The 26,787-nt window shown below is 41.0% G+C and overlaps 1 protein-coding gene across 2 annotated transcripts; it reads right to left on the bottom strand.

Moving 5' to 3' along the window:
- Positions 1 to 295: 295 nt before the first annotated feature.
- On the bottom strand, positions 296 to 26,697 carry MPHOSPH8 (M-phase phosphoprotein 8). 2 transcript variants are annotated; one of them, XM_013188156.3, is made up of 14 exons: positions 26,380 to 26,695; positions 21,918 to 22,073; positions 20,160 to 21,014; positions 16,719 to 16,809; positions 15,339 to 15,590; positions 14,766 to 14,891; positions 14,594 to 14,682; positions 13,331 to 13,471; positions 12,473 to 12,559; positions 10,376 to 10,530; positions 5,776 to 5,930; positions 4,234 to 4,361; positions 3,391 to 3,474; positions 296 to 2,706 (listed from the first exon to the last, which is right to left on the bottom strand). In XM_013188156.3, exons 1-14 carry the CDS (start codon positions 26,635 to 26,637, stop codon positions 2,665 to 2,667), a joined length of 2,619 nt encoding a protein of 872 aa, XP_013043610.3. In that variant the 5' UTR covers positions 26,638 to 26,695; the 3' UTR covers positions 296 to 2,664. The 2 variants fall into 2 exon arrangements, with proteins under 2 accessions (XP_013043610.3, XP_047903028.2); XM_048047071.2 differs by lacking the exon at positions 15,339 to 15,590 and having other exon boundaries at positions 26,380 to 26,697.
- Positions 26,698 to 26,787: the final 90 nt, after the last annotated feature.

Consider the following 26,787-nt stretch of genomic DNA (forward strand, 5'->3'; position numbering starts at 1 on the left):
GCCTCTCCTCACAGCACAGATGCTCCAGTGCCTTCATCACTTCCTCACTGTACAGCATCTCCCTTTCACAAAATGGATGCAGAAAGCACAGATGACCTGCGAGAAAGCCACCTCTGTCACCCACCAGCCTCCAGTACCTGTGAAAGCCGCCAGGACCAGAAGCACTGCTGTTGCAGTGGTGAAAGACAATGAATCCAAGCCATCAGGACAATTGCCACTGCCATTCACAGTAAGCCCAGCTGCTCAGCCTTGCTGATTGATAGCAGCAAGAAAAACCACACAAGTACTTCAGAAGTATTTCTGCACAGTGCCTACAGAAGTGATTTTTATTATAGCTACTTTTTCTTTATCCTTTGTCCACCAAAACTTTTTACTTAGCAGTTAGATAAAAACCAACGTAGTAAAGTCAGACAAGTAACAGCTTTAAACATCTTTTCATACACCTATTACGCATCTTAAATAGGGATCTAAACTTTATATCCCCAACCAAAAGAGATGGCTGCAAAAGCCATCCCTCAATAAGAGCTTTATGAACTCAGATTTTATTCCCCAGTCCTGTAGAACTCCTCCCTCCTTCCCAAACACCTCAAGGGAGGGGAGGAAAAAGAAAAAAAAACACACAAAATCACCCCCCCAACACCACCTTTGACAACTATTTGCTATGCCAACTCTTGGAGCAGTACTAGACATTTTTAGGCTAGACTGTACAACAGGTTCTAAATAGCATCTAAATATTATATGGACATTTGTTCAAAAACCCTTTGTCCCCATCTTTGCACAGTCCTTGAACAGCTCAAACATTTACCGCTGAGGTGTGCTGTACAGCATTTACCATGCATGCGCTATACTCTTAAGCGTACAATGCAGGGAGAGCTGAGGAAATGGTAGCCACACACATGACAACTATCACGCCAACGTAAGGAAACACTTAAGAACGTACCCTACCCTTATTAATTTTCCAGGATTATTTCATAATATGCTTAAAAGTTCATTAACAGTGACTAAGAAGAAACGCAGCTACACAAAATTCCCAAGTGCTGGTAGGGACAAACCTGATTCTCAGCCAGCGCTTTTTGTGCATCTCAGGTGTTGATACTTAGCAAAATGAGGTATCTCACGTGTTTCAGAGAGGTGGAGGTAACATGTCTGTTCAAAACCCAGACTTGTTAACGTCTCATCAATACTGTTTGGATTTAAAATAGTCTTTTTGCAAACAGAAACGAGTATGTCGTGTTGCTGTTCTAGTTTCATATAGCTTAATGTGACATTCCACAAAATTGAAATAGTGTGCTTCATTACGATAATTTGGCATCTCTCATTATGAAAGTTCTAAACTTTCAAGAACCAAAAATTAAAACCTGGCTAACTGAACTTTTTAATACAAAGTCACAGTTCTTAAAAGGATACAGCTGCACCATTTTGATGGTGAGCACTCAAATACATTAAAGAATTTATCCACAATAGTTTTGTTAGCAATATAGGCACATAGTGGCATGTAAACTACTTGTGGCAACCAGAACAGCAAAGGCACAATCTGTTTTTTTTCTTTTTTTTTTCCCTTTTACTTTTCAAGATGTTTAATTTACAAAGAAAATTATTCTGTACCTCATGCAGAAGCACTACATTTGTATATTATAGCACAGAACCATTACAGAACTGCTGTCATCTGATAAAATGAGGCATTTAAAAAAAAAAGATAGCAGCTCTTTGCACTCAGGAAACGAACTTCTGAATTAGAGGGCAATGCGTGTTCTCATCAGGCTGAGAACATCTGAAACCCTCTGTACCTTCTCATCTACAAAAAGCACTGCCCGCACACTGAAGGTAGGTTAGCGAGTTTTCTGGTTTGCTGTTTACAGCTTGTTTTTGTTTTCCCATATGCCACTTAACTAAAAATTCCCAAGTTAAAATGCCTGTAAAACTATCAGTTGCTTCTCTAATACAAAATTGGTTTTAAAGCACTGACGGAACGAGGAATCTGACCGCAGTCCTCTGCAAATTGAGTCCATTCAGACGCCTTTCTTCATACCTGCAAACATGTATGCAGGTTAACTGTGTGTTCGAAGGGAATCCCTCTCAGCATGCCTGCTTTCTTATCAGGAAGCAACAGCAGGAAGAGGTTCAAACCAGAACGCAGTCCCTAGCAATTCGAGGTTAAGTCTAATGCAATAACTTTAAAGTGTAACTTCTACCCATGGCTCTAATACAACAATTCTGCATTTTACATAGAAACATTACAGTTAGAGTAAGTAGAAAACTGTAGTTTACAAATGGAAAAGATCCTTCTATTAAAAAACATTTTACTTAGTTACCTTAAATAGTTCTTATATGCACCATTCCACATTGTGGAAAAGCTGAAATACGCAGTCTGGACTCCACAAGTTAAAGAAAAACAGAATTGTGTGTATTGGCACAAATACTTACATCTACGTCTGTACAAGGTAAAAAAAATGCTGACAACCCTGTCCCAACCAGTGTAGCGTACTCAGCTGCTCTCCAACACATCTTTTCCTATATGAATACCAACAAACGACAGTGAGATGGGAACTTAGTCCTAAGAGTGTGGTGCCAAAAAGTTCCAAACTGCTTTGTCAGTCTCTGAACAGAGGAATCAGAAGTATTTCCAAAAGTGTCGGTCCACTCAACACGTTTGCAACTGTGAGGTCACTGCAACTGCACTCTGTACGCTCCTATTAGCAGCTTTACCTGGAAAAGCAAAAGCAAAGGGTTCATATACAGACTGTTCACGTGTGGCTGTAGCGAATACTTCTGCTAATACAACAGCAAGAGAAAAGGCATGTATGAAATTGCTCAGTCACAAGCAAAAGAGGAAAAAAAGGAAGAGTATGAACTAGACATGCACATACACTTTCAAATGAATATGCTTATTCATAATGGACTTAAAAAAAAATGAAGAGCACAATAAAGTATTTAAGAATCTAAGTCTTAAATATGAAGATCTAGAAAATTTACTAGTGCATCTTCCATAAAAAACCCTACTACACAGGATCTGTAACTCGTCTTGCAACATGCAGTGGGACAACTGCCCAAGCCACCTGGAAGCACCCACAAAGGACACCACAGGCTATTCAACAGCACACTGCATATCCTGGTAAATACTTCCAAACTCTAAATGCACAAGTAAAAACATCTGTATGCAAAAAATAGCTGTCAATCCCTGCAGTTGTCATTAAATTCACAATACAGATGGAGAAAATTTTTGGCTGTAACATTAGTTTATCCCAGTGCACGAGTTCCTGATAGGAACTGGGTTGAGAAGACAGTGGGATATCCTTGGTTTTACATTTGCAACATACAACTAGAAGCACCTATACCGCAGAAGAGTTACTGTACAACAAATTAACATACACATTTAAGAGCATTTTGTACCTTGGCAGTAGGAGCTTCTGCCAACCGTATAAAAAGCTTGTTAAGGCCTGCAGTAGGGCTGAAGGAATAAATAAAGTGACTATCCTAAAAGGAAAAAGAAAATCAACAAAATTAGTGGCAGGATATGGTTAAAAGTGTGGTGTGAATTGAAATAACAGAACACGACGTTTAAACTAGGCAGGGGGGTGTCTGTTTATATGTTTGTTTTAAAGTTGCATATACTGCAAAGAACCTTCGTCATAATTGCAGAAAAAAACCACGAGTGCACAGTGATGCGTTTAACAGAAGAAAACACCAAGAAATTTAAATTAATCAGTAGAAATATGAGGGAGTTCATTAAAACAGGGCAAAGCAGTTATATTTAATAACAGACTTGGGTCAAAAATTGGAGAGGCCAGGTGAATTTGGGAAGTAAAACACCTTCAGACTCAGAGTTCTGACCTCCCTGCTCAAACCCTCAGTCCCGAGGTCGCAGTATCACAGGACAGCTGAAGTGGGCAGGCACCTCTGGGCCCACCTGGTCCAAGCCCTGCTCAAGCAGGGTCAGGGCAGGCTGCCCACAACTACGCCCCTGTCTTGTAAGTCACAACTTTCTATGGAATCTAATATTACAGGGTTTGCAGTTCTTTATACACATACACAAAAGAGTTTTCATTTCAAAAATCAAAAAAATAAAAACTAAATGAGTAAACAACAAAAAAAAAAATCACCACATACCACCACCACCACCACCACGCCTGCATCATAACACTCAAAATCCAAATTAAGGCTCTAAAATTTCCCAGGCTGTTCCACAGACTTTATAGAGCAGTTTTACAGTCAGTCAGTTATACGATGACTTACCAAAAACACAGGGAGCTGGAATTTGTCGTTTAAAACCACAGCTTGTACACTGCATGGTCCACAGAGCCGAGCAATGACTTCTTTACCAAAGAAATTTGCATGGAAAACGAAGAGAAGAATTCCAGATCCTAAAAGGGAAGGCAATTCAGTCACATGAAGCTGAAACAAGAGCCATTATTTAGAACAACCGCATACACTGAACTTCTGAATACAAACAGTTAGGTACCTCTATCATTTGTATAAATATTAAACTCCAATGGAGCACTGAAGCAATATGAAAAAAAAGCAAACATGCAAAATCTGATCTCCCAAGCACAACCCAAACACAGAACACAACTGAGTGGGTCACAAAGCCAAGGTCTTTTGGCAGCAGGACCAGCTTCAGGTGGCTATTACAAAGGAAAACAAAATGGATACAGTAATCCTCAGGTACAGTTCACTTCTGTGTTTTTAGATTTATCTCAAATGTTATGGAATTTCATGTAGCTTGGGTTGTCTTTTTTCCTAGTAAGGACAACTGAGCTCAATCAACTACAGATTTTTAAGAACTGCACTGGAATTCATAAGCAACTGTCTTCAATACCCACAAATACCTCATTTTCATATATAAACTTATGTAACGTTTCCTAATTCTACAAAGCATATCATCAAAAAAATGGAAGATCTATTATAACTCTGAATAACAACTGGGTAGACATAACCACTCACAATCCTAGTTTTAGTAGTATTTCAATCACGTTAATGTATTATTTTGAAAAAAAAAAAAAAAAAAAGGTCAGTATCAGAAGGTACTTCCCTGATACACTCAAAGGGCAAGAAAAAAATGACTCAGCTAAAAAGAGCATCAGAGTTGTTCTCTGGATTCCTGACAGAATGAAGAAGCATTCCTAAGTATCTTGGGAGTTTGACCCTCAGCTTTTCAAAGGGGCTCATAGGCAAAACAGAGTTGGGTGACACTGGCTTCTTTTATTTACAGTCTTTCTAAGCTCGGTTTGTGCCACAATAGTGTCATGACTGTACACCAAGATTCCAGTGTGTTAGGCACTGCATACAAAACAAGGTGGTCCACTACTAGATTCTCAAAGTATTCTTACATCAAGATTTCTAAATATTAAAGTACTCTTACATTAAGATTTCTGATTATCAATTGTTTGAAGGCAAACCCGTCACACAGCTCATGCAACACATGAGCTGAAGAAAGAGGTTGTGTATGTGGTGACCCAAAAAAAATACCAACAAAAACACACACAAAAAAAAAGCCAAACCAAACCCCCACAAACCAAAACCACCAACACACATACACAAAACCCACCCACAATGTGTTAAAACATGCTCCTCCTCTCCCTAAAGCAGGGCTTCCTAATTTCAACTTCTACGTTCCATAATCTGAATGTAAAAAACATCCCCAATGTAATGCAATGTACTATAATAAAACAATTTCACATAGCAGATACTTACAACATACTTAAAACGCAGCTTCTCCATGCACTATTTTACTTTTTAAAAAATAAAAATAGAAAGTAGGAAACACAAAGTCCCTACCTTCTGGGATGTTTTGTGGGGGTTTATAGTTAAAGTCTGTAGAAAAATCTGGCCCTTCACAGAGACGATGACACGCAATTGGGAAGACTGGCTCCAGTAAAGCAAGACGAGCTTCAAAATAGTCCCTGATGGTATCTTCTGCTACTCTTGAGAGCCTAGAAGAGCGAAGAAGTGAGGCCTGTATATCATCACATAGTAAGTTACCTTACCAGACACAGACTTGATCAGAGCCGACACAAAAAAGGATTTCAGATCACCTTTTTGAATTCCCAGTTTTCAGGGCTTCATCGCTAATGTTTATGTGTAGATGAACCCCAGGTCCCAGTACTTTGGGAATTAAACAGTTTATCAAGAGATCTGTTTGTGAAATTCATCCATCAGGTCTCCGCTATTTATTTTTGTGGACAAGTCCACTACAGCAGACACCAAAACCTCTCACTAGCCACACACTTCTTTATGTAGGAAGATGTTGCCGAAAAATCAGGTACGTACCAGCTGCCTGAACAGAAACTGCTTCCCTAGCACGGCTGAACAACAGACTGACTGCAAGTAGGTTAGGTAAATTAGTCCCACATTTTTATTGGTCATACTGTTAGAGGAATGCAATTCCCAGTTATTCCCAGCTCTATTAAAACGCAGTGAAAAAGCAGCAATTCTACCGTTAAATAGCCCCCCAGCGATAAATAAATAAGTAAAATGGGCATTTGGGAAGGGCAGGGGCTGCTAAATTAAGCACGCAGGATGTCCTTCAAAAGAGAGACCCCATTAACCTACAGTATTTGGCACTTTTACAAGCCAGCTATCAAGTAATCCTCTTTGGAAAGCTGTTTTGACACAAATGAGGTTTAAATGCCTCTGCAAGGCAAAGGTCCCGACTCCCCGCTTTGTAGCTTTCTGAGCCATGACTCAGAGCACAGCTCCCCTCCATGCCAGGCTGAGATCATCACCCACAGAGCCTTAAAAATTGAGGTTTTTCATTGGAAAGAAACTACCAGAACTGCCATACCAAAGCAAGCCCAGAAGCCCACCCAGCCCAGCTTCCAGAACTATATAAATAAGGGGAATTAAACAGCAGTCTTCGCGGTATGCTGCCCTAGTTTCCAGCAATCCCATTTAGAGGCATCCAAAACCAAACCGCACCTCTCCGCAGATCTACTTAATCCCTTCTTAATTCCCATACAATTGTGACCAGAACATTTTGCAATGAAATCCACAATTCAGCTTTCCTGTGCAAAAATACTTCTCCGTTTCAAACTTATTAATCACTTAAATGGACAGCCTCTAGAACCTGCCTCGTTTTTTTTCCCCGACAATTAAAAAAATAAAATTTTGAGCTTTCAAACTGCCCCAGGGGGACCCGCTTCTGCTCTGTATCTCTGACTATCTCTACTTTCCTTCTACCTTTTTTGCTTCATCTGTTTTTTCAAAAAGCTGAACGGAATGGGACATGCTATTAAAGACCTTCTGACAACATGGATTTAGATTTTATTTTCAGCTTCACTACTACAGTATTATCTTCCTTTTTGATTGAAAAGGCAGCACTGAGTTGGTATTTTCAGGTAATTATGGTGAGTGTAGAAGCCTTCTAAATTCACAGGAGCTGTTTTACTCTGTGTAATTCACACAACTACAGCGAAACCCCATGGACATCACTTTGCATTTACCAGTATTTAATTTCACCTGCCTTTTCACTGGCAAAATTACACATTCAAGATCTTACAAAACACATCATCCAGCATAGCCAAACCTGAAGATGGCAGATTTTAAATACAAAACAGTCTGGAAAGGAATCAAACAGTGAATGCAAGAAAAATTCAATATACTGAACAGCACGTGCCAGATCACATTTGTCTGTGTATTTGCCATTGCCTTCAAAAACCTAACTCTTGAGAATTTAATTTATCTACTTCAACTGCCCTTGCTCACTTAAATTTTCTATGTTTGAAAAATTATTATTAGTTTTTATGCTTTTAACACTTCGTATTTTTTTTTTTAGTTTAGTCATATAGCTTCCTTATAGTTTCCACCTGACTGGGAGAGAAGTTAAATACAGTGATCTACAATACCTCAGAAAAACTATGGTGCATTAAAAATATTGGTGCCACAATACTGCTTTACCCCCTCCAGTATCAAACCGGATTTGAACGTGTTATTTCAGCAAAAAGTCAGCGTTTGGAAGTTTAGCTGGAGACTAGTGCCCAAGGTCCAGTCCTTCTCCTCTCAGCACTGGTGGGGCCACACCTGGAGGGCTGGGTCCAGTTCTGGGCTCCCCAGTACCAGAGGGACCTGGGCATACTGGAGAGAGCCCAACGCAGGGCCACCAGGATGATGAAGGCACTGGAGCATCTCTGCTGTGAGGAGAGGCTGGGAGAGCTGGGGCTGCTCAGCCTGGAGAAGAGGAGGCTCAGGGGGATCTCATCCGTGTCCCTCAATCCCTGAAGGGAGGGTGCAGAGAGGCCGGAGCCAGGCTCTGCTCAGCGGTGCCCAGTGCCAGGACAGGAGGCCATGGGCACAGCCGGGCACCCAGGAGGCTCCCTCTGAGCACCAGGCAGCACTTCTGTGCTGGGCGGGTGACGGAGCCCTGGCACAGGCTGCCCAGAGAGGCTGTGGGGTCTCCTCCTTTGGGATCTCCAAAAGCCGCCTGGACGTGGTCCTGGGCAGCCTGCTCTGGGTGTCCCTGCTTGAGCAGGGGTGGCACCAGGTGACCTCCATAGGGCCCTGCCAACCTCGACCAATCTAACTTCTTAACTGAGTTCCTTTAGATATCATGGGCAAATATTCCCTAGCCTCAGAAATATATTCAGGTTTTATTGGTTTGCACTAAAATGTCTTCTACTGCCATTTCACAAAACAATCCACAAATTTCTCTACCTTCCAGAAGGGCTCCCTAACCTCCATTGTAAACGCCAGCACAATGATCATATGGGAACGTTTGCTTGTATATTTGCTTAATATTAATTTTTTTAGACTTGGTATTCTTAAATGTAGTATTTATAAGGTTATAAAGGAAAGACTACTAATAACTTCATAACAGAGTAAGAGTATTAGCAGTACTACAGCAAGCAGCAGTGACCATTTAAGAGGCAGTTTCTGTCAAAATAGATTTAACAAGTTAGTTGATGGGAAACAAGACCAGAGATGGGAACAGTTTTCTGTGGACTAAAACAGAGAGAATGAGCTCTGACTACAAGGCACCTGATAGGTTGGTCTCATTGTATTATACAGAAAAACCACAAAGAAAGTCATCATAAAACAACAAAAAGACCTTGCTCCAAGACAATATTCCTCTGGCACCACACAGGGCACTCATGGCAATATTTCACCTGCTGCAGAAGCTGAGACCTTCTCTAAAGGTCATTCAAGTTCGGAGACTGCAGGTTTAAGAACTTCTGCTCTGATACACTGGAAGAACCGATAGTTAACCGATAAAGAGACATTCAAAGAGCTTACTCTCTCTTCACTTTTTTAATTGTCCCTACTTCGCATCACTATTAATCCCTTCTGCGTATTTCACCTGACAGTTCAGTACAATCACACGGCCACATGAGATTGTGAGATCCCACCTGGAGCACTGTGTTCAGCTCTGGGGCCCCCAGCACAAAAAGGACAGGGATGTATTAGAGCGAGTCCAGAGGAGGAGCATGAGGATGAGAAGGGCTGGAGCAACTCTCCTATGAGGACAGGCTGAGGGAGTTGGGGTTGTTCAGCCTGGAGAAGAGAAGGCTCGGGGGAGACCTTACAGCAACCTTCCAGTACCTAAAGGGGGCTGGTTTTAAACTAGAAGAGGGTACATTTAGATTAGACATTAGGAGCAAAATCTTTACTCAGAGGGTGGTGAGGCCCTGGCACAGGCTGCCCAGAGAAGCTGTGGGTGCTCCATCCCTGGAGGTGCTCAAGGTCAGGCTGGATGGGGCTTTGGGCAACCTGGTCTGGTGGGAGGTGTCCCTGCCCATGGCAGGGGGTTGGAACTGGGTGGTCTGTAAGGTCCCTTCCAACCCAAACCGTTCTGTGATTCTATGAATTCACACCACACACACTGCACTGCTCTTTGGCCATTCTGTTGCATGATAAAGGTTTGCATTTCCATCATTTACTGGAATGTTAGCTGTACCTACCTCTCCAGCACAGAGCTCTTGAAGTCTCAGCTCACAACTGACACTTAAGGGTCAACAACACCCTAATTATTTGCTATCTTCAGGTACTTTTTGTCTTCTACCCCTTTCCACCCCCCCCCCCCCCCCAAAAAAAAAAGACCGTTTTTTTTAAATGAATGATTTACTTTGCATGCCCTAATAAGATTTTACATTCAACTGTCCAATACTTATGCTTATATTTTTTTCTGATTGCTTTATTTGTACTTTGAGGAATCTTCTACTAATTCCCTTTTCCTCCTCTCCACCTTTTTACACAGTGTTTAAGTAACGTCCTGCTAACTGTTCGCTCACATAGTTTATATTTCACGTGATTTGTCAGTTAGCTTTGTGCCCAAAGCAGATGCCTTCTTTCCAGAACTCTCTCCCTCTTCCCCGTGACTTCAAATTATGACAGGCCTAGTATTTCCAACTTTGACAGAACAAACTTCAAAGTACAGTTTACTCACGTTTCCAAATGACTCTTGAGCTGCTCATACACCAGTACGTTGTTACACTGTTTAGCAAAATGAAGTGCGCTGTTCTGATGCTTTGACAAAATATTACAGTCCGCTCCGCTCTCAATCATAAGCCGCACTATATCAGAATTCCCTCTTTTACACGCCTGTGCAGAGAGAGAAAAGGGAAGGATGGACAACAACAAAAATCCCATTAGAACAGCATAACACCAAAGAAAGCAGAACTGCAGAAACAAAATCCAAATTTAGTTACAATTCAGAAAACAAGTTTAAGTAGGCACCCAATGAACGCTAACGCAAATCCTGCTAACTCAGGATCATGCTACATGAATACTTCATCTTTACCCAGGCAATGCTATACACCTGATCCCACAGAAGTAGCAACACTCAGGGTTGCCAAGTGGATTTCATTACTAAAAAGACAAAAAAAAAGTTCTATGACATAATTTAATCTGCTCAAGCACAGTACCTGTAAACTGCCTTGCAACCTGAACAAACGGGCTTCTGCAGAAGCATTCGGGATGACTGATGTAACACTTCTAAACGTCCTTTTCTAGGCATCTCACAAACATTACTTCAGATTTGCAATAAACTAGTAGAATTTCCCCCAAATAATTTAGCCATTTTAGACAGTTACTGTTTCAACTGTGTAAGTGTCCAAGCCTGATCAACATTACCTCCAGCAAGAATTTCAGGGCATCTCAACTGAAGACTTGACAAAGGTACAGGAAAAGCTAAATAAAGCTCTACTTTGAAGAACGCAAATGTACTCTTGGCAGCTTGTTTTCAAACATCTCACTCAGAATTAGGGAAAGGCAGAAGAGATATATTTCTATCCTCATGAGGCCTTTCAGAAATCAACATCTGAAATTTGTTTAAGGCCTGAACTTTCGTATCTGCTTTCAATCCATAATCTCGTATAAATAAACAAAACCAATACCCCCTCCGCCACCCCCCCAAAAAAAACAAACAAAAACCCTACACCAAAACAAAAATCATGTATCACCTCTGAGAAAAAAGAACTGCCAAGACTTCCCTCCCCCTGCTTTCAGAAGTAAGATCCAACTCCTCAAGTTAAGTAAGAGTGACTTGATAAACACATCAGTATGTTTATCCACACGTGGCTAAACTTGTTTCAGTAAGTTACGGGAAATTAAGACCCAACTCTTCATATCTGCACAGCAAATAAATACAGGGAATAAGTCACTGTAGGATGCCAATTAGAAAGTATGCACAGCTGTGTATCTAACTAGAAAAATATTGTTGAAGAAATGTGAAGCTCAAAACATGTTCACGGAGGGAGACAAACTGCAAAGAGCTTTTGGACGTAAGTGACTGAGGAAACCACAAGCGTGTCACCACTTTCCTTACAGAAGATATGAACTCTGAGCCTCGCGGAGGTTAAGAGAGAAACAGTACGACATTGTCTTGGACAGAAAACCTTTTGTAATCTCTTCTGTAAACAGCCCCCATGAAAACAGAGCAAGTTAATCAGGAAGGGGAACTTCAGTGGAATTCACTAATACAACCCAAAAACTATTAAGAGGAGCACAGACTGTTTTAAGGGTCTCAGAGTTTTCCCGTTACAACAACAAAAATGTAAGTAAATAGGTATTTTCCTTTGTGATTGGAGGGAGTAAAGGTGCAGAACGTGCTGTGGGAAGGAGACTGTAAACCAGTTACTTTATTTCTGGTCAGTGACAAAAAGACAGAAGTCAACATTTCACAGCAACATTCTGCGGAAGATTCTCCTTTGTGGAGCTTTTGTCTCCCTGCTGACAATCCGATTATCTCAGTTTAAAGACCACGTCCACATTTCTTTGACCCAAACAGTGGAAGAGATGAGAAGCCACATTTAACGCTGTAAGCTGATGGTATCTGGATCCATTGTTTAGACATAATAGTACATTAAAAAAATATGGATTAAAACACTGCCTCAAGTAACTATGAGTAGTACTTGTATTTTAAATGTAGTATATGCCCCCGACTAAATCAACTCTGCAAATGCACTTTTATGTCTTCTATATTCTATTAGTCTCCCAAGCATTGTTTCTTATTAAACTGCATCAGGACAAACATTGAATTTACCTTCATTAAAGCAGTTTCACCACTGCTCTGCTGCATGTTCACATATGCCCCAGCTTCCAGAAGAATAGCTACTGTTGTTAGAAAATTCTTAAAAACACAAAACCACAAGACAAGTAAATATAAAATATTCAGTTTTCATTTCAAAATATAAGCATGATGCATGTCAGAATTGCAGTTGTTCTCTCCCACTGCTCATAAAGCTCATTTTAGACTCTCGCAAATAAATAGCCATGGGCATTTCTAATTCTTACTTTTTACTTAACTTGGTAATAGTAAACACTGCAGGGGAAAAAAAAAAAAAAGCCTGCACTGATCATGAAGCTGGAATCAAGCTTTCTCTTTTGGCCTCATATCTCCTGTACTTGGAAAGCTCACGAACCAACATGAACAAAAGAGAGCACCATGAAACATCCTTTAACTTTAATCAAGCTGGACTTTGTTTGAGAAGAGCTTGCCACCATCTCTATCCCCAACTGTCAAGTAATAAGCCCTTCTTCATCAGAGATTTGCTCTCAAAGATTCCCAAGGCTGGATACTGTGAATCCAAAGATATTCACAAGCAATTCTAACCCAAAAATTTCAGCCCCATCAAAGCCAAATTTAGAGACACCCTTTGCACCAGCTTTCCTTCTAAGCAGCCCTGTGGTAGTGGCTACTAAGGGTAGGGTTTGTTATCACCTCTCAGAATTTGTTCAGTCTACAGCAACCAGACACTCAAAGGTCATTTAACGGTCACCGTGCTGTACCCTGCTCACTGCTTTTTGGGGATCAGCTAAAGGGGCAGAAAAAAATTGGGTCGCACTTCTGCACGTACATAGAAGAGCCAAGAACTACAAATATGATGGAAAACAAGCCAACCTTTTCAGCTGCATGTATCAACGCAGTTGTTCCATTTTTCTGTCTACCATTAACTTTGGCTCCTTTCCTGATTAGGACCCGCAGGAGGTCATCGTGCCCACCAGCAGCAGCAAGCATTACTAGGGTCATTCCACTCGAGTCCTACAACAACAATCATTGCCAAATACTTGAAGATAAATCAAAGCCACAAGAGAAAGACTGCAAGTGCATCAACAGGTTTCACAGAGATTCTCCTCCCCGGCAGAAGAATTCACACATAGATGACTGCCAGATGCTGACAAACTATCACCTCCCACTTCCCTCGCCCACAGGCCTCACACTCTGAGCTTCATAAATCTAACGAGCCGAACAAGAAGGAAAAACAGAACGAGGCAGGATGAAAAGCAGCAAGGTATGTGACAGTGGGGAAGACAGCATGACAATGGAAAAAGAAACTGGCAACCACTGGAGAAAAACCCATTGGCTTAAGCCAGTTGCTACCACAACGCAGCTTTTGGATTTTATCTGAGGAAAAATATGAAGAGATTCCTGTGTGCGGCCAGTCTCCTCACCACTCCTTGCATTGTCCATCAGACGCTACAATTCTAAAAAACATGTGCTTGTCTCAACTGTTCATTTGGCATCTTCTTTTCTCCCACACTACAGAATGTAGTCCTCAAAATGCTACGTAATATGACTGCACAAGGTCACTGGTGAAAATCGTGACGTCAAAGATTTTAGTTCTCAAAAAGAGAATTGCAGTACTATTTGACAGGAAAATACACCCTTGAAAGGAAAACCAGTAAGAACACAGCTGACGAAAAACTGGCAAAAAAATTATTCATGGGGTGAAGTGGTCCCAGTCTGCCGAACAGAAAATTCTACATTTTTTTTTCACATGTATAGACATTTTACATATTTCAGGCACTTATCTGCCAGCTATCATCATTCCTTATACCACTTATTACACTTATATACACTTATTGTGTATATGTATACTTATATACACTTATTACCACTTATCTACGTTTATTATTCAGTTTAAATCCAGGGGGCAAATCCATTGCAAATCCAGCTACTAGGATGTTTCTATGAAGCTTCACTTTTTCTTTGGAAGAAATGGGAACAAATAATGAAACCTTGTATTCTGTGTTCCCCTTTCTCCCGTAGTGCTTTTTCCAAGCTGAAACAGAAGTCTGCTACTAGCAGGACATAGCTTTTCAAACAATCCACATTTGTACTTCCCGCCCACCCCCCTCAACAGCTCTATTACAGAGCATTTACCTCTTGATCCAGATTATATTCCTCGCTTGAAGAAAGTGCCATCTTCACTGTCATATAATCCCCACTTTTGACAGCATCCCTCAGGAGTGCTAGAAAATAAATTTAATGCAGCTATAGGATATTTCACATTGAAATGCCAGATAAACATCCATTCCTCCCAGCAACTACTTACTGCTGGATATCGGTTCTGTTGAGACATGATTCTCATCTTCTCCATCGAGATGCTTCTGGAAGTCTTCTAGTGTCAGCCATTCTAACTGCATGTCCATACCCAAGCTCAGCACTTGTTGCTTGCCATCTATCATATATTTGATTTCACAGAAGAAAACAATAAAATAAGTAACTAGTAACTTATCGGTTTCCAAATCATTCACTGCTTCAATGAGCAGCAGCACAACATACTACTTTTCATTCAAACACTCTGGAAGCCAGTGTGAAATGGTTCCAAACAATGGCAGCCATGTTACAAGCAGACACAGAAAGCTTTTACTTGAAAGAAATCGTTTAGTTGTTCTACAGCGTTAGGCTGAAGGGATCAGAGATGGTGAACGCCGTTACGGCAATAGCAGGAATACACTGGAAACACACTGATAAGCTGAGAAGTTATCAATGAGTTTTCAAAAGAAAACATTATTATAGCCACCAGGGGAAACAAGAATTGGAGCACGGAAAGATGCAAGCAGGAGTGGAGAAAATATTAAATGCAAGTGCTCAGCTTTCTCCTAGATTTGCTTCTACGGCTCACCAGAGTTCTCCTCCATTTGACACACATCCACTACTTCCCGATCACCTTCTGCAGCAATGTAATTCCATGTTTCTGTTTCATCTCTTATGCTCCTCCTTTCCTTGTACACCTTGCTGTCTTTTGATTTTAATTCTTCTATGAATTTATATTCTAGCGAAGATTCTTCTCGTTTGCGGTTATTCTCAGAATAGTCATTTTTTTCTTCTGAAGCTACATTAAACAATTCAAATGCACTTTTGATGTCCTTAAGGCCTAGAATATTAAGACAGTTACCAAGAGTGACTACTTGAGCCACTAAAGACTATTACATAGCAAATTTTAAGTGAGTGACCAGAGTCCATTCAGAAAAGGTCTATTCTCTTTTCATAAGTTAATCATTGCTGAAGCACAACGGCAAGCTTAAGCATAAGCCAAAATCAGAGAAAGCAAGTTCACCTCCAAATACCCTGGAAGTCTGGGCTCTGACTGCTTTCTACACAGTACCATCTTCTTTGTAACAAATTTAGTTTAGAATCATGCATAAATTACTACTTTGAAAATATGGTTCACTACCTGTGATAAACAAAGGACACATGCTGTATGTGGAACAATAATTAATAGCCTGTTACTACTTTTCTTGAGCACTGTAAGCATCTATTATCCTTTAAGTGAACAATGTTCCTCTGGCAATAACTATTTGAAGCACCAGAGCTCCTCCCACACCTATTCAGAATGACCAAAGGTGGAGCTACTTAGTTTTCCTCTCAGTTCATCTTTGTCAGAGCAGCGAGGAAATTTATCCTGAACAAAATCATCCAGAATTTTACTGAGATCAAGTGCGTCAACATTAATACTCTATTAAACAGCAAAGAACAGAAGCACAACCTAGACACTTTTCTTCTTATTTCAAAGCATCCTGTTCTGTTATTTTAAGGCTTGAACAATAACCCAACATGGCTAAAGCACCACGTAAGAAGTTTGTGTGAAGTGAACCTCTACAAGTTACTCTAAAAATAGACAATGTGTATTTAAGAGTGATAACAAAACAATTCTGGGAATAGATCACCATTGGAGGAATTCATCCAAAGACTGCTATTAACAGCATGATAACGAAGCATAATTGACAGTACTAAATGAAAAAGGGCAAAATCTTGACTTGTATAGAAGGCTCTCATGTTTTTATAGACACTTTCACGCCTCATACATGAAAGTACATACAGCGTTCTCACGAAGCATACATTAACAAAGCCATAACAGAGAAGGCTTTTGCTTCCTAAAATAAAAGCAGAAATTGGCGTTTCTGATATGTGCTACAGCAATATACTGTATCTGCTCTTGTAGGAATCAGAGGAGAATGCCTTGAAGGGTCTTCCCCTTCTCTTTTAAGCAATTAGCACTTACTTTTTAGGCCTTTCTGTTCTTTTCTGCTCTTTTCTTCTTTTTCAGGCTCTTTTTTTTGAGATTTTATTTCGGTTTTCTTTATTTCTTTCTCCTGATATCAAGAAAAAGATAAAATTAAAGTGGTAGAGAGAAAAAGGAAAATAAATCTCCTTTCACTACTCTAATGATCTCATATATTCACAATTAATACTACTGAAAACTGCATATAAAGGACTTGTGGACATTCCTAAGGAAAGAATTAAATGGGTGAGACAGAAGTTGCTCCATGAAGGCTTCTTTAGTAAGAGAGAAGATGTTATTTCTAAATTAAGGAAGTTCAATTCTGACTTTCGCAGCATCCCAGTCATGCAAGGTGCTTGCATGTGCCGAAACCAGCATATGTTTAAAATTATGGTGCTTTACAATTCATCAAAATGAGACAGACAGATATACACGCATGTACATATATATATATAACACAAAGACAAAAAAAAACAGACCAGGAAGCTTTCTCTATTTAAGTCTTAAATGTTAGGTGGTACATCACTTGTGAATACAAAGCAAGCAGAAACCAGAAGCTTCCCTTAAAAGTATTGTCTCTACTAAAACTGGGATAAAACAACTAAAATCCCTTGGTCCAAAATAAGGAGACTACAGATCAAGGAAGCACAAATATTCAAAGTACTTAAGTGATCATAAACGCTTATTTGCAGGAAGAAAATTCAAAGTTATGAACCTCTCATTTGTTTCCGATATTTAACTTGAGTAGGATGCAATCATTTCAAAGTATTTAAGACCTTTGTAGCACCATACTCCAGACAGTTATGACACAACTGACTTCAACCGTAACTGAGAAAACTTGACATTTATATATGGAAGGCTTCAGGTTTTCCAATTTACACATACAGCACAACATAGCAATAGTCATTTGTGAAAAATGCACAATTAAAAAACATCCACCAGAACCTATTCTATCCACACAGAAGACTGAGCTTAGCTTTAGCCAGTATCAGATACATTCATGGCAGGTGTACAGATAAAATCAACTGCACCAAAAAAAGAAACCAATTGCCTCCACCAAAGGTTGCCTTTCTTCTTCTCCTCCAAGCCTCTCTTTACATTCAGTCAGCAGACTCCAAACCTTAGAGTAGGAGGGAGAAGGCTATTTGGCACAGCATTTTATCAGCCCCAATACTAACTCGAATAGCACGGGCTTTCTGAAAAACTGCCACTGGAATAAGTCCACCAAAGCACTACAGACTGAATTTATCATTAAATGCTACCACTTCTTAGAAAGGTAAAGAATTAAAATAAATTAATTTAGTATACAATAACGCGTTAGCAGAGCCGTAACATTGAACCCTCCTTTTCTCCCCCTCCTTCCCCACAAAACTCCAGCTTTTAATCACAGACATGATTAACTAGCAGCACAGACAGCTGTTGTCCCAGGCAGATGCCCAAAGTAGGAGGGGACAAGTGATTTACTAAAACCATTACCAAGTATTTACTGAACACAAAGGCTGTTATAATCAGTTATCTTGAATTCTACTCCAGATCTCTAATACTGATTAGATGCACAATGCACCCTGCACATTTATTTTTGGAGGTAAATCAAAAGGAAAGGAAGGTTCAGCATACAAAATGACTTCAAACAGAATACTGTGCTACAAATTGAGGTAACAGCATTCTGTAATCAGAGCTACACAATCAAGACAGGTAGCCGAGAACGATGCGACAATTTTATTTGAAAAGAATTATTTGATTAGGCCGACAACTTTGTGAAGCCAAAAAAAAACCACCCTAAAGCTCTCCACCAAACCCACCCATGTAGTGAGTCCACAGCTGCTCTGCTGTAACTGGCTAGTTGTTCTCCAAACATTGTTTGAGCCTCCCAGAGAGAAAGAGCAAAAAGCAACATGTTTTCCATGGTTCCTCAGTACCCTTAATCTAAAAGCACCAGCAACATGAGCATGAGAAAGACATGCAGACATTTTACTGACAGTGCTGGCTGGAAAGCCAAAAGAAAACAAAAGCTTCCACCTGCTATTGATTTCTTCATATTTGGGATGACAGGATTTTCACGCTTTGGTAAGTAAAACAGAATTCCAAAGATGTATCCAATTATCACCACCGATGTTGCTCTCTTATGAATGCTGTAGCCTCAAACTATGATAAAATGCTTGGAGTACTACAGGGCCATACCATTCCAGTTAGTTAATAGTCTATAGAGAGGATTATTTAAATAGCTGTTAGACACAGCTATGCCTCGTTGCTATTGCTTAACCTCGTTTACAAGAGCTTTCACCACTAAGCTCCTGCAAAAACAGTACTTTGTGTAGCTCTACTCTTGAGATTAGTCCACGTAATATTTCTATCCTCTATCCCAAATCAACTTGATCATGTTTAAGGTGGCCTGCTCCATACATAAAACAGTCTTAAGCAGAGGACCACAGCTGAACCTACAGAAATAAGGCACTTGCCACCACGGCGTTATGGCCTCAGAAGAAGTGGGATAAAATCCATTAAGTATCAAGGCATTTTGGCTGCAGCCAAATCAGAAAGGGGTATCTCTGGGCAGACAATTTTTTAAGAACTGCGAATTATATTATAATAGTCTCAAGAAGCTGAAAAAAAAAAATCCTCCAAGAGTAGTTTTTCCTCAGAAACTTTCTAGAAATAATGCTTTTTTTCCCACTACACTTTTTTCTTTTTTGCTTTTACCACCCTGCTTTCCTGATTGAATTAAATCAGAGAAATTAAATATTCTATTGGTATTTGATTAGTTCATTTGTCAGAACGGGTACAGCATTTGTAGTTACCATGACACCAAGTCGTGCAACTCAGCATCTCCTGTAAGCAGCACAGGAATTCTAACAAGACAAGACAAGCTGCACAATTATCTCAGAGACTTGGGTTTCGAAGCAATTTCAGCATTCCGTTCTTCACAAGGTGCTAATGCATGTAAAGTATAACTGAGTGGCTGGCTTTTGAGAGAGATCAAGTGTTCATCTTACCTCAAAAATGTACTTCATTTCATTGCGCGGTGTTGGATAGCTGCTACAAGACTGAACGCATTACTATGCAAGAAGAAGAAAGTCAAACTGAGGCCCTACTGTTGAAGCTAGGGGAAACAAGAGGCTGAAAATGAAAGCACGTGTCTCTGGAACAGTAAGATTTGTTCTAAGTAGGTACGCATAACAAACAGCAGGAATTTGTATTTTCACACCTAAAGACGCTCCTCTCCTACAGCACTCCCCCTTTTTTCCTGCGTTCAGAATCTAGAAATTTTTCAGTCTGGCCTACAGATTGGGCAGTGAGCCTTTTTTATTCACCTCGTTAACCTTCCAATTCGTATTTTTCTCTTTGCCATCATAAACAGTAGCCTCTTGAAGTACCTCTACCTCAAGTGTGTTTAATTAACCCCTTCCCCCAGCACCACCCTAATGTTGTAACGTTGCTCACCTCCCCAGCTGAATCCGTGGACTTGCGTCCTCTTTCATCAGTGCTCAACTTCAAACCCTTCTGCACTGGTGCAGGAGCAGCTGACACTTTCTCCAACTCTGCGGCTACAGTTTTTACTTTTTCTTGACCTTTTTGCCTTTTGTGCATGCTCTTCTTCTCTAAATAATAGGTATCTTTAGTTTCTACTTTTCTACCTTCGTCTTTATAATCTTCAATTTTCTGATTTTTTTTCTTCTTTCTTTTAACCTTAACCTCAATACTATCATCTTCGTTACTTGCTGATCCATCAAGATGCCTGTCAGCAATGCCATCTTTTTCAGCAATTTCTTGTTCTAATCTCTCTTTTCCACATTTTACCTTTTGTTTCTCCTCTTTATTTTCAGAATATAAATCTGAAGCTTCGTTATCAGTTCCTTGAGAAAGTGCATCATCTAAAGTACTTGATTCGGAGTCAAACTGAACATCTTGCTTCTCCTTACGTGATTTTTTATTTTCTTTAGAATCTTCTTTCGATTTTACTTTTACATCTTTAACTTCTCCTTTCTTTTTCTTGATTTCTTTAGTATCATCTTTCCTTTGTTTTTTAGGGTCCTTTGAATCTTCCTTCGTTTCTGAAGTCCTTTTTTTTGGTTTTGAATCTGAAACCACAGTATCTGAGGAATTCTCACATTCTGTTCTGGGTTTTTCTTTGAGTTTTGCAGACTTTGACTTTTTCTTCTTCGGGTCATCTGGACTTCTATCCTCTCCATCTTTTGACTTTTTCTTTTTCTTCTTTGGTGAAACATCATCTTTTGTTTCACTTTGCCGGTCACTGTCAGATTCTGCTTCAAATACATCATCATTTAAAGAAAGTTTCTAAAATGTGGGACAGAAAAAATAAAAAAAATTATTTCCTCATTAAACTGTATCACTTTAGCATAAGCCATCCAGAAATGGCAGCGGTGATGCTTTTTGCAAAAGTCAATTGCTTTTTAAACATTACAAATAATGTTACTTACTGCCAAATTGTAAAATTTGTAAACACAGTTCTAGCTCACTTACCTAAATCATATTTCTAACTGCCTGAAAGAGAATCAATACATAAACAAGGAAACCAAGGCAACTGGACATCCAGCAGCCAGACTACAGAACAGAATTAAATCACAGGTCTTTTACACCAAAAGCAATTAACCTGATTTCATAAAATTTATCTGCAGGTTTCTCAGAAGCAGCAGCTTTCAAACAGATTCTTATACATGACTTTGAAAATGACTGAACAGTTAAACAAAAATGAACAAGAAAAAAAAAAGGAAAGAGCCATATGCTGCCTTCTTGAAATTCATTTTTCTGTATTCCTATCTTACCTAATGGATTTTTGCTTGTTATCCATTAATTTAACCTGCTACACGAAGCAGTAGGGTGAAACGAGCAGCGTCCAGCTTCAGTGACAAGACAATACGCCTGTGGGCAGGCAAAGGGGTTGGTTTTGTTGTCAAAAGCAAAGCAGAACGACAATACATCATTTATAGTCTCATTAGAAACTGAAATAGTTTTAATGAATTTCGATTCTACAAGCAAGCCTGTCAATTCAATAAAAAAAACCTTAACCAGACAACAGCAGCAACGTTCAGTTTCTGCTGAAACAAAACAGTTTTAGATCAAAGAGAATATTTTTCTTTAATTCCATATCCCAAATGTCTTCCATTCTCGTGTCCCCCATTAACAGAGCCTAGATAAGGAATTTGTCTTCATTTTAAGATAACAGAAGGAGAAACACACCTGCACGTCTTTTTTAACAGGTTTAGGCTTATTGTCCACAATTTTTTTTCTGAATTCAAGCAGCACTTCTTTGCAATCTTCCAAATGAACCTCTGGTTCCCAGGTATCATCATCAGAGGTATACCCCTTCCACCGCACTTTGTACAGAATTTTACCCTGCAAGAAAAAAAAAAACCCACAAGCAAATATTTAATAAAATATTACATTACGCAATGTACTTCATTCTTGTGGATTTAAGTGGATGCATTATTTTGTGTATGTGAAAATGAATATAATGGGAATTCAACCTCATGCTGAAGTAAGAATTCCTAGAATTATTTCCATCTGCATCACATGCTGAACACAAGAGGTTGTGAAGTTTCAGTAGCTGGAGTGGTTTTATCCCAAATATTTATATTACCTGATTTTTGTCAGAAACACAGCTTCAACGCACATACATTCCCAGTCATTTTACTGGAATTGATTTCCTGACAGTTACGAAATTAAGTTAATATTTCTTCTGTACAAGTTTTAATTGCTTCTGTTTGCTGAAGAACTTAAAGCCTAAAGATTTATAATGTAATAACATCACTCACACAGTTCTTAATCGGAATTTATAAGGTGTTAGATTTATAAGCAATGACACTTTTGATAAACTGAAATGGTAACAATTGCTCAGGAAAAAAGCATCTTTCAATGAGATCAAGTCAAATCTAGACGAAACCTGACTGTGGACCTCCCAAAGCTGGTTACAAAGACATCGGTAAAAGATGGTACGACAGCCCTAGACCAATTGTTTCAACAGTATCTGATTTCACTGTAGGATGATATCACAACTTATAGTCTCCAAGTTTTTCCACTAGATTAGAAAGTCTTTTACCATTAGGGGGAGGAAAAAAAAAAAGAAAAAGGCACTTTTCAAAGTATCTCTTGCCTTTCTCCGAAATAAACTAGTCCGAATTCTGGTATTTCTCAATACAGACTCATTTTCTTGCTGCAAGACAAGGCTTATTGGCTTGGTCTGAGCATAATGCTGTCAAGCGGCAACTCTGGGCTGTGTGCACCGAGCTTAACCAAAAAGCAGAGTCATGTCCCATGAAATCAAGGGGGTCCCTTTCATTGATTAAACTTGCATTCTCTTTAGACGCCTGTATGACAAAGACCAGCAGCAAATTTAACAAAGTCCATTTTCCATTAAAAGGGTAATAATGAATACAAGGCAACATAACCGTTCCTAAACTTATTTTCTGAAAAAGAAGTTCACAAAGGTGCTAACCAAAATACCTTTCGAGAGGCAAAATAACAGTATCTCTCTCTTTCAGAAACAGATTGATGATGCTCCCAAAGATCCTACACTGCTAACCAAGTCTGGACAACAAAAGTTTCAGAAGAACTGCCACTTGACACTTAGTATTAGAAATATTTATTTCCATAATTTTATATTTTTGACTGAACACCACTGACCTTCTAAGAAGTGTATTTATATATACAGCATATATTGAAAACTATAAAACCTGCTTACAACCTTGTTATTTTGCTTCACAGACATATAAATAAAAATAAATAAATAGAAATAAATAAATGAAAAAAGACTACATTCAGATACATTAACATAACACTTCCTCTTATATTTTAGCTTAGCCATACAGTCTTGATTCAGGAATTAGTTTTCAAACATAACGTTCACCTGTCTCTTTCTCTCTTCTAACATGGTTCCTCATGAAAGCAGCAACTAGTAAGTAACTTTCTTGTTACAAACACCGGCATAATTTCAGTTGTAAGGGATCTCTGGAACTAACAAGTACAATGCCCTGCTCAAAGTAGGTCCGGCTAGATCAGGCTGCTCAGAAATTTGTCAAGTTTTAAGGATCTCCATGGGTGGACATTTCACAACCCCTCCGAGCTCCCACCACCCCCTAAAAGCAAGAAATCTTTCCCTTGTATCTCATCAGACTGCCCTGTGCTCCAGCTTGCATCCTCTATCTCTTATCCCTTCACTGCACGCCTCTGAGAAGGGTCTGGCCTTGCTCTCCCTACACCATCCCATTAAATTGATGTAGGCACAACTGTGATGACCCCTGAGCTTCTTTTACTAGGGTAAAGCAAGCCCCACTCTCTCAGCCCCTCCCTGCACGCCCTGTGCTCCAGGTCCCCACGCTGCCTTCACAGCCCTCACGGGGCTCACTCTGCCGTGTTCATGTCTCTCCCAGAGCTCAGCGCAGCACTCCTGGGGCATCTCAGCGGTGCTAAGAGAGGAGGAAGCATCACCCTCGATGCTCTTCATGCTGCTGGCCTTCTTTGCTACAGGAACTGCTGACTCTTCCTCATCTTACCTGCCTGCAGGGACCCCCAGGTGCTCTCCCGCAGCCTGCGTCCCTCCTGTCCCACAGCACAGGGTTATTCCATTCCTTCAGCTAGCTACAGCTACCATTACGCCTTGTAACTCAGGTACAAAAGCAGTCAGAAGTTATTTAATTAGTTGAGAAAGCTGGCTAAAACAAAATCTCATGTAAACATAGGTCTATCTGTTGAACGACTACATCCACTACACAGCAAATGATTAAAAAAAAAAGCAGCTTAAGTGAAGGCAGGAGACTGATCATCATATTAAAGATGTATACACAGCCTTTCCCTCATCTGCCAGAATTAATTGATTCCATATTATTTCTCTTCTGTCACTTATAAATAATAGAAAACTCCAAAACATTTTTACACTGCTGTAACTTCTACAGTAGCCAGTGATAGGCTAGAACTCCTATCACCACCTCATTAAAGAACAGAGTTAACGCTACCCATTTCTATGGGGAAATGTCACAGTTTGCCTTGGTACCTGTTATTTTAGTAGAATTTTAGTGCAGCCTGAAAGGCTTTCTAAATATAATATTTCCAGATTTTTATTGCTAATTGCCTCCAGTAGGACAAGCTAGTGTTTCATCTACCAGCAAGTCCAGCTGCCCAGCCTGACCCTGTGCCCAGAGCGCTGCCCTGCCGTGCTGCCACCAGCTCCAGCAACGCTGAGAGCAGAGGTGACAGGAGGTGCTCTGTGCCATGCTCTGGGCTCTCCCATACCAGCACACACAGCACACGAAACCAACTGCTGGTTCAGCATCTCCTTGGGCTTCCTAACTCACCTGGGAATCGCTGGCCCAAAGCGGACTACACACAGTATGCTCCACTGAACGTAACACGCAGCTTTTTCCACTCCTTTTAGATGTTAGGACTAGGTGTGAGCGATTACCTGCCTTGTCCGGCACATCTGAAGCACAGGAGCGTGGCACCACACTGAATAGCAACAGAAAGGCGCTCTGGCACAATGACAGCCCATGCTACGAGGCCACAGCGAGCACGCACCGGGTGAGGCACACGCACACAGTAATGCTCAGTGCTCTGTCCCAGCCTGGCAACCTCCAGCACACAGCATTCAGTGCCTGCAGCAGAACCGGCTGCCACGAGCCAGCAGACGCCACTGACACGTTTAAGAGAGGGTACTCCAGGCATCCTGGTGCTCTTTAGAAGCGTGTGGAACAGTACGTTCCCCCTTGCCCCCACTACACTGATTTTCACTGCCATCACCGCAGAAAAACTACTCTTGCTAGAAAAACTACTCAAGCCAGACCCACTCTTTTGATTGACACTTTATACAGGCAGAACTAGAAATGCGGTATTACCTCTAAAGCCCAACATTCTTAAGCCATCAAGACACTGCACCATGAAACTGCCTATTCATGACAGCACCACGAACGCATGAGCAACTCTTCACCTGAGGTTTCCATGACCTAAGGGCTTCAAAATCCTCACGTTTCACACTAAGCAGGGAGGCTTCCATGCCATCACATACCTGACTGAAGCCTAAAACCAAAAGCGTAATTAGCTAGAACGAACAATTTGCAGATACAAAAAGCACTTTATAAAAGACCATCGTTTTTTTATTATTTTTTGCTTCGGAAGTTCAAGAAATTTTGGAAGAACTTCAACCAATCCAGTCCTGCTTTTTACCTTTTTAAGGTATGATATTCCTTCCTAAACCGTGCCAAGAAGATCTCTAGAGCTAGTTATTTCAACTGGAAGCGGTCCCTCTATTTTGAGCGGTCTTCCTGCATTGTTTTCTGCCACTCTCACTAAATATACCCTGAAACCACCTCCAAGTTCACCATTATATTCTACCCTGCCCAAACACCTTACATCAAGGCACTCCTGCAGCTCAGGCGTAACAGCAAGGCGTACCTCAGTGCTGCAGACAAAAGGAGAAGTTAGTAAGGAAAGACAGTTTTTTTTTTTTTTTTGAAGTTAGAGCAGTAAGAGAGGGAAAACCTCGCTCGCAGACCGCGCACGCCGCGTTTCACGTTACAAGTGCAGCAGCAGCGCCGCCGGGGAAGGCTCCTCGCCCCAGCACGAGGGATTCCTCAGGGAAACCCCGTCTCAGCACAGGCTGCGCGAGGGCAGGGCGAGCACCGCGCGCCCCCGGGCCCCGCCGCGCACTCACCCCCTCGCTCTTCACGTCGAGGATCTTCTCCACCTCGAACACGTCCTCCTCTTCTTCCTCCTCCTCCTCCTCCTCCTCCTCGCTCTCCCCGCCGCCTCCTCCGGCCTCCCCGCCACCGCCTGCCGCCGCCTCACGGCCGGCCGGCCCGCTGCCCTCACCCCCGTCGGCCGCCGCCGCCGCCGCCGTCTCCTCCTCTTCCTCCGCCCCCTCCCGCCTGGCCGCCGCCGCCTCAGCCCCGCCGCCGGCCGCCGCCGCCATTTTGGGGCGAGCTTCAACCGACAACGGTGAAAAGCGGCTGCGACATCCACGGCCGGGCGGGGCGGGGCCGCCGCAGCCAATCGGGGCGCCGCCAGCCCGTGACGCACGCAGGGGCTGGGCAGAGTGCGGAGGCCGCCCTCGGGGCTGAGG

Source organism: Anser cygnoides, chromosome 1, assembly GCF_040182565.1.
Source record: "Anser cygnoides isolate HZ-2024a breed goose chromosome 1, Taihu_goose_T2T_genome, whole genome shotgun sequence".
In the NCBI taxonomy this organism is placed as follows: Eukaryota; Metazoa; Chordata; class Aves; order Anseriformes; family Anatidae; genus Anser; species Anser cygnoides.

What these genes read in the sequence shown, in the direction of transcription:
- MPHOSPH8 (XM_013188156.3), bottom strand. Translation starts at nt 26,637, where the DNA reads ATGGCGGCGGCGGCCGGCGGCGGGGCTGAGGCGGCGGCGGCCAGGCGG. An exon ending in CCCACAAAACATCCCAGAAG is followed by an intron (nt 4,362 to 5,775) that starts GTAGGGACTTTG and finishes CTTCCCTTTTAG; the next exon opens with GATCTGGAATTCTTCTCTTC. An exon ending in CAGAAGCTCCTACTGCCAAG is followed by an intron (nt 2,707 to 3,390) that starts GTACAAAATGCT and finishes TTGCTTTTCCAG; the next exon opens with GTAAAGCTGCTAATAGGAGC.